The 11,867-nt window shown below is 42.0% G+C and overlaps 1 protein-coding gene across 2 annotated transcripts in view; it reads left to right on the forward strand.

Annotated features, from left to right (window-relative positions):
- dnah7 (dynein, axonemal, heavy chain 7) overlaps nt 1–11,867 on the forward strand; it is a 105,004-nt gene that overhangs the window by 53,505 nt on the left and 39,632 nt on the right. For both annotated transcript variants that reach the window (XM_047370128.1, XM_047370129.1), the window contains exons 35-45: nt 70–291; nt 1,276–1,473; nt 3,767–3,922; nt 4,056–4,224; nt 5,045–5,171; nt 6,579–6,798; nt 6,901–7,527; nt 7,715–7,960; nt 8,492–8,721; nt 10,407–10,737; nt 11,683–11,867. The exon at nt 11,683–11,867 is cut by the window's right edge and continues 162 nt beyond it. In XM_047370128.1, the coding sequence (XP_047226084.1) occupies nt 70–291; nt 1,276–1,473; nt 3,767–3,922; nt 4,056–4,224; nt 5,045–5,171; nt 6,579–6,798; nt 6,901–7,527; nt 7,715–7,960; nt 8,492–8,721; nt 10,407–10,737; nt 11,683–11,867 (2,711 nt within the window). The remainder of the gene's footprint in view (nt 1–69; nt 292–1,275; nt 1,474–3,766; nt 3,923–4,055; nt 4,225–5,044; nt 5,172–6,578; nt 6,799–6,900; nt 7,528–7,714; nt 7,961–8,491; nt 8,722–10,406; nt 10,738–11,682) is intronic.

Below are 11,867 nucleotides of genomic sequence, written 5' to 3' on the forward strand. Positions count from 1 at the left end.
ATACTTACTTTCCTCACTGTATGGATTGTGTTTCATCAGCACTGACAGTGGTGCTTTCCTTGTACGAAGGGCATCTTTGTGTTCTGCCTGGTGTGGTCAGTGGGTGCAAGCTGTGACGATTCGGGCCGAGAGAAGTTCGATTCTGTGGTGAGAGAGATGCTTAGCGGCCCTTTAAGCAAAGAGACAATGACCCGTCATGGCATTCTGGACAGTCCTGAAGCTTCACCAGAACCTCTGACAGTTCCTCTACCGACTGACGGTACAGTCTACCAGTACCGCTTCATTAAAGAGGTACGACTGATTTAAATACTAGAAGTTCTCAGAGATTTTCGATTCACTTCTTTGTGAGTTCTTTAGAACAACGTTGTTAAAAGTTGTTTTGCTAGTCTGAAATATTTAGAAATAGAAATTAAACATTTTTTAAATTTAAAAAATCAAAAATACCTACCGCTAATATTGGCCTACACCGTATGAAAAAGCAAATTTTTTCTCCCTAATGTTAAATCAGACTAAATGTTTCCTGTTTTAGGTCAGTTAAAATTATTATTGTATTAAAATAATTTTCATTATCTAAATGCCAGTATAAAGGAGTAAAATGTTTACGTACTTTTCTGTAGTATTTAGTAGAATTGCCATTTAAACTGAATTACCTGGTACAAACATTCTGGTTGTCTTTCCACAAGTTTCTTTCAATAGTTTACTGGAATTTTGACTCCTAAATAATAATAAACAAAATCATATCTCTCTTATTATTCTGCCATTTAGGAAATAGAAATAATTTTGGTCATTTTAACTGACCCAAAACAGTAAAAGTTTAGGAGTTTCTGTTTTAAAATACATCCTTGGATTGTTTATAATACATGTTTTTATGAATCTGAAAGAAATAAGTTATGTTGAGTTTCATTCAATATAGAGGAGAATTTAATAACTTAACGGTACACCCGATGTGGACTTCTCAATTTCATAAAAGAAGCAAAGTGGATTAAAAGTTAGAACTTGATATTTGTTAGCATCGGCATCTGTTTCCATTCTGAAGAGGTAACAGATGGTTGATTCTCCTTCACTTTAGAGATGATACAAAACTTTAAAACTAATCAGTTGAAACAACATTAAGCCTAATAAACACGTCCTGTTTGGATGATTAAATCAGCAGATCAGTGTGTTTATGTGCTTCTTCTCATTAACCATCTCCATGTTTAATGTAGATTAGATCTAACATATGTATATAGAACAACGTGATACTAACACCTAACCATCTGATGACTGGTTCTTCAGGGCCCAGGCAGGTGGGAGCTCTGGACAGACCAATTAAAGACTGCACCCCCCATAAGCAGAGACATGCAGTTCAATGAGATTATCGTGCCCACTGAGAACACTGTACGCTACATGGCGCTCATGGAGCTCCTTGTTACTCACCAGAAGCCGACTATTTTCATTGGCCCCACTGGCACTGGGAAGAGTGTCTACATAACTGTGAGTCTTCCGAACTGTGTTGTTTTATCCGTGAGAAGCTTGAAAAGCATGAGATTGTTTTTTGTTAAATGAAATATGAACATGCAGTTAAAGTGACCTACCTTGTTGAAAGTTCGTCTACAGCAAGAACTCTCAGCAGTGGTTTTCTATGTGACTTTGTCAATTTCTCACATCGTTGCGGAGGAATTTTGGCCCCCTCTTCTTTCCAGCAGGGCTTCAGTTCGTTGACATTTCTGCATGGCTCTCTAGAGGTCCAAGGACAGCATTTTCACAGGCTGAGGTCTCGACTTTGACTGGGCCATTGAAACAGTTTGAATCTTTTCTTTTTCTGCTATTGTGGATCTGCCACTGAAGTTGGGATCATTGTCCTGATGATGAGCCAGTTTGGACCGGCCTTCAGCTGTCGGACATACAAAAATGAAATACTTTGGTATACAGATGAGTTCATGGTCCTTTCAATGACTGCAAAACGCCAAATACTATTTTCTGCAAAACAGGGCCAAGTCATCAGCCCCCTATCACCATGCTTCACAGTAGGTATGAGGTTTTTCAAAACTTATGTGCTTTTCTCAGATGCAGCTTAGCAAACTGAAGTTGTGCTGCCAAATTACTTTTAGAGAGAAGAGCCGTTCTCATTCATATCTTCCGAACAAATCTCCTTATTCAGTCTCTGTCCTGTTATGAGCTTTAACATTTAACAGTCTAACTGAGGTCAGCGGAGTCTGACATGGAGCTCTTGTATTTTCAGTAATTTCTTTAAGGTGCACGCTCTGAACCTGGCTGAATTTTTGGGACATCCACCCATGGGAAGATTGGCAGCTGTCTAAAAAGTTTTTCACTTGAGAATAATCTTTCAGTCTACAGAATGATAGACTTCAATTGGTCTAACCATCCCCAGATTAATGAGGAACAACAGCTGGTTCTCTAAGGTCATTGCTGATGCCTTTCCATCTTGGCGTTGTGTTAACACACACCAGTACGATCCAGAGTAGTAAACTGCCCAAACCTTGTTTATAGAGGTGCTCATGATGATGATCAGATAATCAATACATCTGATCTACAGTTCTAGCTGCTACTTTTAATCTTGAATTCTTTAGAAGCAGAAAGGGTGTCATTGTAGTTTTCATGACTGCATTCTAGAAACATCCTTTTTCCATATTCCTGATAATACATGCCTGTGCCTGTTCAGGATCTTAAAATCTTATGGCATTTGAGCTACATGTGACTAAAAACTCTGCAGGGTACCAGTTATCTAATAATATCTGATCAGAATACTGTTTAGTTGTTCCTCCCTCAGACAAATCACTCTTCTCCTTCCAGATAATTGGGAAGTGACACAGTTAACAATCACTGGGTGTGAGATGACTTTCTTGAAAGAAAACTGAGTATTTTTCAGTGGAGCTCTGTATTTGTACAAAGGATTAATATGCCATATTAATCCCCCCCCCCACACACACACACTTCTTGCTTCATCTATTAGTTTGCTCAAACTTTGACCTCAGGGGTAAACGGAGATCATCTCACCGGGGAGCCTGCTTGGCTCTCAGCTTCCTGCCTGTCTGCATGGTGGAGCGCCTCCATCCCATAAGGCAGGCAGTAGACCGTGGCAGAATCCCAAATCTGGCAGAAGTGATAAAGTAGGACCAGCACCCAGACCATGTAAATATGAAAGGCATGATGCCCTTACTGTTACCTTCACACAGTGCTCCTAAACTTTCTCTGCACTAATCCAGAGTGAGACAGGGACGAGCTGAACTGTGGGTTTGTCTTTTATACAACAGGATATAAATGCAGTTTGGGCTTCTTCTTGTGATCATTGCATTCTCATAGCTTCTTTATTTATGTTGCTCTGATCACTGGATCGGACAGGAATGAATATATATAAGTGCTGGCACTCATCTGCATGAATGAAGCGCAGGTCTGTGGTTATTACCAGAACCAGTTCTTTGGACCAGGTTGGTACATGACGTTTTACATGAGGCGTCTCTATATATTTAACATGCAGAAGCTTAATAGAAACAAACAACCAAATAGAACACAGTTTGTTTTAGGTCTTTAATTATAATTAATAAATCATTCTGTAGAAAAAAGTTAAATATAATACACAAATTCTTTTTAAAGCTGTTATTGTTGTGTTTGGTAAGACATGAATGACATTTAATGTTATTCATGTGTAAAACATTTTATATAGAGATCCATGAGTAGACACTGTTCATGTACTCTCCACAGGTCACGTCAACCTTCTAAAATCTGATGAGGATCTGTGTTTCTGTTTAATATATGTGCTCTGCAGGACTTCCTGTTGAATAAGCTGCAGAAGGAAGAGTACAGCCCATTATTTATCAGCTTCTCAGCCCAGACCACAGCAGCCCAGACCCAAAACCTCATAATATCTAAGTTAGATAAGCGACGCAAAGGAGTGTTTGGGCCTCCGCTGGGAAAGAAAATGGTACAACTCATCTGTAGCTTACTATCAGAACCTCTTGTCTCTTTGCCTTTGCTCTGCTCTGTGGGCCCCCAACTCTTTGAATACTTAAACACCTGTTAGTGTTCAATATTTTCATATGTTGGGTTCCTCTCAGGTGGTTTTTGTAGATGATGTTAACATGCCAGCCAGGGAGGTTTATGGTGCTCAGCCCCCAGTGGAGCTCCTGCGTCAGTGGTTGGACCACTGGAACTGGTATGACATGAAGGACTGTTCCATGATAAGCCTGATGGATATCCAAATCATGTGTGCCATGGGGCCACCAGGTGAGCAGTAGCAGTAGCAGTAGTAACACAGAGTGACATTACTTAAAAATGTTTTAGTCATTAAAACAGAAAGCTCAGTTTCAGAGGAGGCAGTTTTTTGGGGATGAGAGTAATGTGGGCTTCTTTGCTGCCATCCAGTTCTTACAGAGATCTACCTCCTCTATATCTGCAGGGTGTTAAGAGAAATGCAGTCCTTATCTACTGCAACAAGCTGGCAGCGACAGTGAAGGTGTTGGAGGCTGCTCTCAGGTGGCCACTCTACCTCTCTGTTTGCTTCTGGGCTCTGAGCTGGCTATTGTTAGATTATCTGAGCTCTGCGTGATTGTGGGGAACCCTTCAACTAACGCAGGGAGTTTGAAGTAATAGACATGGAGTTTCATCAGATTTCCAGCTGCTGGTAGCTGGTCAGATAAACTGTTAATGTTCCAGACTAGATGTGTGTCTCCAGCTAAGACTGCTGTTCCTCATGGTCCCGATCCAGTTCTGTAACAAATATAACTCAGCAGTGGAACTATGTTCAGTTCATTCATTCATGCAAAGAGCTGAAAAGGCTCCATGTTTCATCAACCAATGAATCAAGTCATGCAGTAATCTGTAGACGCCCTCCCCAAATAAATCTACACAATATTTTCATGGTTAGATTAACCGAATTAACTTAGCAACTCTGACTAACTGTGAAAAAAAATAGTTATTGTACAGAAAAAGAGCCACAAAATGCAGCCATATCTAAAGTAAAATCTGAGAAAACATATAAAAATGTAGTAAATTTGAACATCTGTCAGAAAAGATTGAATTAGATTATTTTCTGGGTTTTCTTTAGGTGGTGGAAGGAATCCTGTCACACCTCGTTTCCTGCGCCATTTTAACATGATCACCATAAATGAATTTGATGAGAAGACCATGTTTACAATCTTCTCCAGGATCACAGAGTGGCATTTCTCTACACGGTAACAGTAATGAAGATACACCACCTTCTTAAAGTTGAACCTTTCTACATTTTATCACGTTCCAACCACAACCTCATGTGTGATAGACCAACACAAAGCAGGCTGCAATTGGGTGACAAGACACATGTTTTTGTTTTACGAATAAAAATCTGAAAAATGCAGTGTGCATTTGCATTTAGCCTACTCGGTCAGTGCTTCAAAAAAATCATGTTTTATTGCAGTTACAGCTGCAGGTCTTTATCAGCTTTGCACATCTAGAGAATGAAATTGTTGCCCAGCTCCAACTCAGTCAGAGTGTCTGTGAACAGTAAACTTCAAGTCTTGCCGTATATTCTTAGATGACTTGGGGTCTAAACTTTGGCTAGACCAGACACATGAAAAGGCTTTGATCTAAACCTTTCCATTGTAGCTCGAGCTGTATGTTTAGGGTCGTCCTGCTGGAAGGTGAACCTCAACTGAAGTCTCAAGTTTAGCAGGTTTTCTTCCAGGATTGTCTTGTGTTTAGCTCCATCATCCAATCAACTCAGAGCAGCTTCTCTGTCCCAGCTTAAGTAAAGAATCCCCATTGCAGGATGCTGCTACCAGCATATGTGATCATGATGATTGTGTGTTCACAATTGGAGGAAAATCATTTTTAAAGTTCTTTTTTTTTTGCTCTTAAGTCTCCTAATGGTCAAAAAAAGTCAAAATTTGTTAACAGCCACAAAAGCAACAGGACTCTTCAAAACAAAATAGCTTGTTTTTATAATACCTAGTGTAGAAAATTAGTTTACATTTTTAAATTAATGAACAATTGTATCTTTGTCTTTTGGTTTAATTTATTTTTTTCATAGGCTTCTTCATTGGATTTCTACAGAAAAACAATCCCACTGTAAAAAAATATTGAAAACTATATATATATATATATATATATATATATATATATACGTACAAAATGTTCTCAAAGCTTAAGGGTTTGAACTCTTTGCAAAGCCACTGTTTGTAGCCTGTACCGGGCTTTGTTTAAATTTCCATATGTGTTCATATCTAGGAATGTTCATAACTAAGAGATTTGTTAAAGCATGTATTTGGATTTTTCGAATATTTTAAGAGCCAATCCTGTTATTTTCAAAACTGCATAATAAAGTGTTAAAGGAGGCCAAGTCTAACAGCCTTAATGTATTGCAGGTATGAAATTCTCTATCTATAGGTGTTTCTTATTCCCTTCTTTTTTCACTGCTTCATTGTTTAATTTTAAGGCCCTGAGATTCTGAACCAATAAAATGTTTGGAAAAGATTTTAATTCCATCCAAGCACAGAATGAGATATTAGATTTGGTTTCTTACAAAACACTAATCCAGATTGTTTCCATATGGCTGCGGGAAGATGTTAGATTAAGCTCTAAAGAATGACTCATTCTATCTCCAGGTTTTTCTTCCCAAAGCCATTTGCAGCTCTGACCTCTGAGATAGTCAGCAGCACTTTATCTGTGTACCAGGAGGCAAGCAAGAACCTTCTACCAACACCCACAAAGTCCCATTATTTGTTCAATCTGCGTGATGTCTCCCGGGTCATTCAGGGCATCTGCCTGTCAAGGCCAGAAAATGCAGAAGAACCGTCTGTCATCAGAAGACTCTGGGTCCATGAGGTAACACTGCAACCAGCAGACAGAAGGAGCTGCATTTATAGTAATGTGTCTCAGGCTGCTTCTTCATCACTCTCAATCTTCCTGTGGACCATTATTTCTCAGGTTCTCAGGGTGTACTGTGATCGGTTGGTCCACGACTCTGATCGATCCTGGCTTGTTAGCCATTTGCAGGTCGTGTTTCAGGATCACATGAAGGAAAACTTTCACCAGCTCTTCCAGCATCTGGACCAGGACGAGGATGGAGTTGTGACTGAGGACGACCTGCGCAGCCTCATGTTTTGTGATTTCCATGACCCCAAGGGGGAGGACCGGAACTACCGTGAGGTCCAGGACCTGGAGAAGCTGCGTCCGGTGGTGGAGTCGTACCTGGAAGAGTACAACAACATCAGTAACGCACCCATGAAGCTGGTGTTGTTCCGCTTCGCAATCGAGCACCTCTGCCGCATTTCCCGCATCGTCAAGCAGCCAAGAGGGCATGCCCTGCTGGTGGGAGTGGGTGGCAGCGGGCGGCAGTCACTCACCCGGTTAGCAGCCTACATGGCAGATGCTGAGCTGTTTCAGGTTGAAATCACCAAGACCTATGGGACCAATGAATGGCGTGATGACCTCAAACTAATCCTGAGGAAGTCCACCCAGGGAGAAGCTCATGGCGTGTTCCTCTTCACTGACACTCAGATCAAAATGGAATCCTTTCTGGAGGACATTGGCAACCTGCTCAACACCGGGGAGGTGAGCTTAAGGAAAATGATAAAAGGGTAATAATAATAACAGTAAAAATGAATTGATCAGTTTAAAAGTTTTACATTCGCTGTTAAAAAGACTAAAGTTTGGCTGAAAGGCAGACATGTTAATGTAGACAGACCTGTAGTAACATTGAGATCAGAAGCAACATTTATGATCACTGTGTGGTTTCCAGGTACCCAACCTGTTTGCTGTGGACGAGAAGCAGGAAATCTGTGAAAGAATGCGTGTGCTGGACCGCCAGCGTGATCGAGGCAAACAGACAGATGGCAGCACCTTATCCCTGTTCAACATGTTCTTAGAGCGCTGCCGTACACAGCTGCACGTGGTGCTGGCCATGAGTCCCATCGGAGATGCCTTCAGGGACCGCTTAAGACGATTCCCCGCCCTCATTAACTGCTGCACCATTAACTGGTTTCAGGTGGGTGGATTAACAGCAATCTGGTGCAGCAGATAAATCATCTGTAAGCTTTTATTACCCCACTGGGAAAACAGGGACTGTCCTCTAGTGTTGGGCTTTAGGACATTGGCAGCAGATTCTTTGGACCTTTCAGGAGTGGGTGGGGTTAGATATGGGGATGGATACTGTGATTGTTTAGTTGCACTGGGATCTGGGAGTGTGCAGGTATGGTCAGTGCTTCTGGCCTTGTTCCCTTAAAGTGCTGCTGTGTTTTTGTTTTTCTGAAGCATTAGAATGATGCTTTAATACTGCATAGGTGGGCCAAAGCATTTCCTAGCAGAACATTTACATTTTCTAATAATAATCGACCACAATAATAATATTGTGGTCGATAGCTGGATGTTGCATGTAAACTTCATTAGTCATCAAGCCAAGACAGCATACATATATTTTGTGATTTGCTTCCATTCTGATGATGTTAATTATACCTGGTTTAAAAAGAACGTTTCTTGATAATAAAGTGGAAAATAGATAAATTCCTGCCTCTAACAGACTTGGCCTGAGGATGCCCTGCAAGCGGTGGCTGATCGCTTCCTGGAGGATGTTGAGATGACAAATCAGACCCGAGAAGGTTGCATCCACATGTGCAAGAGCTTTCATACATCCACTATTGAGCTGTCGGCTCGATTTCTGCTTGAACTGCAGCGTCACAACTATGTCACTCCAACTTCATACCTGGAGCTCATTTCCACCTTCAAAGCTCTGCTGAGTACTAAAAGGGCGTAAGATAATCACATTGACAGATCCAATATTATACACTGCTCAAAAAAATAAAGGGAACACTTAAACAACAATATAACTCCAAGTAAATCAAACTTCTGTGAAATCAAACTGTCCACTTAGGAAGCAACACTGATTGACAATCAATTTCACAGCTGTTGTACAAATTGAAAAGACAACAGGGGGAAATCTTTGGCGATTAGCAAGACTCACTCAATAAAGGAGTGGTTCTGCAGGTGGGGACCACAGACCACTTCTCAGTACCGATGCTTTCTGGCTGATGTTTTGGTCACTTTTGAATGTTGGTGGTGCTTTCACACTCGTGGTAGCATGAAACAGACTCTACAACCCACACAAGTGGCTCAGGTAGTGCAGCTCATCCAGGATGGCACATTAATGCGAGCTGTGGCAAGAAGGTTTGCTGTGTCTGTCAGCGTAGTGTCCAGATCCTGGAGGCGCTACCAGGAGACAGGCCAGTACACCAGGAGATGTGGAGGAGGCCGTAGGAGGGCAACAACCCAGCAGCAGGACTGCTACCTCCACCTTTGTACAAGGAGGAACAGGAGGAGCACTGCCAGAGCCCTGCAAAATGACCTCCAGCAGGCCACAAATGTGCATGTGTCTGCACAAACGGTTAGAAACTGACTCCATGAGGATGGTATGAGGGCCCGACGTCCACAATTGGGAGTTGTGCTCACAACCCAACACTGTGCAGAACACTTGGCATTTGCCAGAGAAAACCAGGATTGGCAAATTCACCACTGGCGCCCTGAGCTCTTCACAGATGAAAGCAGGTTCACACTGAGCACATGTGACAGACGTGACAGAGTCTGGAGACACCGTGGAGAGCGATCTGCTGCCTGCAACATCCTTCAGCATGACTGGTTTGGCAGTGGGTCAGTAATGGTGTGGGGTGGCATTTCTTTGGAGGGCTGCATGGCCCTCCATGTGCTCACCAGAGGTAGCCTGACTGCCATTAGGTACCGAGATGACATCCTCAGACCCCTTGTGAGACCATATGCTGGTGCGGTTGGCCCTGGGTTCCTCCTAATGCAGGACAATGCTAGACCTCATTTGGCTGGAGTGTGTCAGCAGTTCCTGCAAGATGAAGACACTGAAGCTATGGACTGGCCCGCCCGTTCCCCAGACATGAATCCGATTGAGCACATCTGGGACATCATGTCTCGCTCCATCCACCAACGTCACGTTGCACCACAGACTGTCCAGGAGTTGGTGGATGCTTTAGTCCAGGTCTGGGAGGAGATCCCTCAGGAGACCATCCGCCGTCTCATCAGGAGCATGCCCAGGAGTTGGAGGGAGGTCATACAGACACATGGAGGTCACACACAATACTGAACCTCATTTTGACTTGTTTTAAGGACATTACATCAAAGTTGGGTCGGCCTCTAGTGTGTTTTTCCACTTTAATTTTGTGTGTGACTCCAAATCCAGGCCTCCATTGATTAATAAATTTGATTTCCATTGATGATTTTTGTGTGATTTTGTTGTCAGCAGATTCAACTTTGTACAGAACAAAGTATTCAATGAGAATATTTCATTCATTCAGATCTAGGATGTGTTATTTGAGTGTTCCCTTTATTGTTTTGAGCAGTGTAGATGATTTTTAGCTATTAGGTCACATTTCTCAGTCACATGTCGATCCTATTTTTCTTCTTTCCCTGTCCAGTGAGGTGATGAAACTTAAACATCGCTACGAAGTTGGTCTTGAAAAGCTGCAGTCAGCTGCAGACCAGGTGGCGACCATGCAGATTGAACTGGAAGCTTTGCAGCCACAGCTGCTTGTGGCCAGCAAACAGGTAGATGAGATGATGGTGGTGATTAAACGTGAATCCAAGGAGGTAGCTGAGACTGAGAAGGTGGTGAAAGAGGATGAGGCTGTCTCCAACCAGCAAGCCATGGCTGCCAAGGCCATAAAGGATGAGTGTGATGCTGACCTGGCTGAGGCCACTCCTATCCTGGAATCGGCTCTGGATGCATTGAATACTCTCACCCCTCAGGTACCAGAAGGGAGAAAATCTTAATGCGAGGCGATGCCTTTGCATTTAGAAAAGCTTGCAAAAGTACCACTGAAATTTTCCATATTTTGTGCTGTTTCAACCACAAACCTTGATGTATTTTATAGGGCCCAACACAAAGTTGTGCAAACTTGTGAAGTAGAAGGAAAATGTAGATGGTTTTCAAACTTTTTACGTACAATCTGAAAAGTCATTTTTGCATATTTACAAATGTTCTGATGGATTTTCTAAATTAAGTCTTTGGGGTATATCTCCATCAGCTTTGCACGTCTATAGACATTGCCCCATTTTTCTTTGCAGAATAGCCAAAGGTCTGGACTTTGACTGGGCCATTCTTATACCATTGGATTGTAGCTCTGGCTGTATGGTTACATCTTATGAGTTTTTTGCAGCGTCCTACAGGTTTTCTTCCAGGATTGTTTCTTATTTAGCTTATTCTTCCCATCAAGTCTGACTAGCTTCCTTGTCCCTGCTGAAGAAAGGCATTCTGAGTGCATAATGCTGCCACCACCATGTTTCACTGTGGGGGTGGTGTTTTCAAGGTGATGTGCAGTGTTAGTTGTCCCCACACATAGTGTGTTAAATGCAAGCCAACAAGTTTAGTTTTGGCTTTATCTACCCAGACCACTATTCATTGTCTCTATTTTCTAATTAGGGGACCTCTGGAGGTTTTTGTTTGACTAGAATGTCTTAGGGATAAACCCAAATCCTCACCACACATATTTTTATTATTATTTGGTAAAAATGTTGAAAACGTGTTTTGTCTTTCTTCCAACTCACAATTATGGAGTATTTCATGTTGGTCTATCCAATAAAATGTTACAAAAGGAGGAATGTTCAAAGGGCAATCATGCTTATGCGAAGCACTTTATACAAAGAGCCAACTTTACTGGAACATAGTAGTGATTCGTGTGGTTACATCTGCAGGATATCACACTGGTGAAGTCCATGAAAAACCCACCCCCAGCTGTTAAGCTGGTTATGGAGGCAATTTGCATTCTTAAAGGTGTCAAACCAGACCGAGTGCCGGATCCCTCTGGTTCTGGTAAAAAGATAGAGGACTACTGGGGCCCAGCCAAAAAGCTTTTGGGTGACATAAGGTTTCTTCAGAG

Source organism: Girardinichthys multiradiatus, chromosome 7 (genome assembly GCF_021462225.1).
Source record: "Girardinichthys multiradiatus isolate DD_20200921_A chromosome 7, DD_fGirMul_XY1, whole genome shotgun sequence".
NCBI classification, from domain to species: Eukaryota; Metazoa; Chordata; class Actinopteri; order Cyprinodontiformes; family Goodeidae; genus Girardinichthys; species Girardinichthys multiradiatus.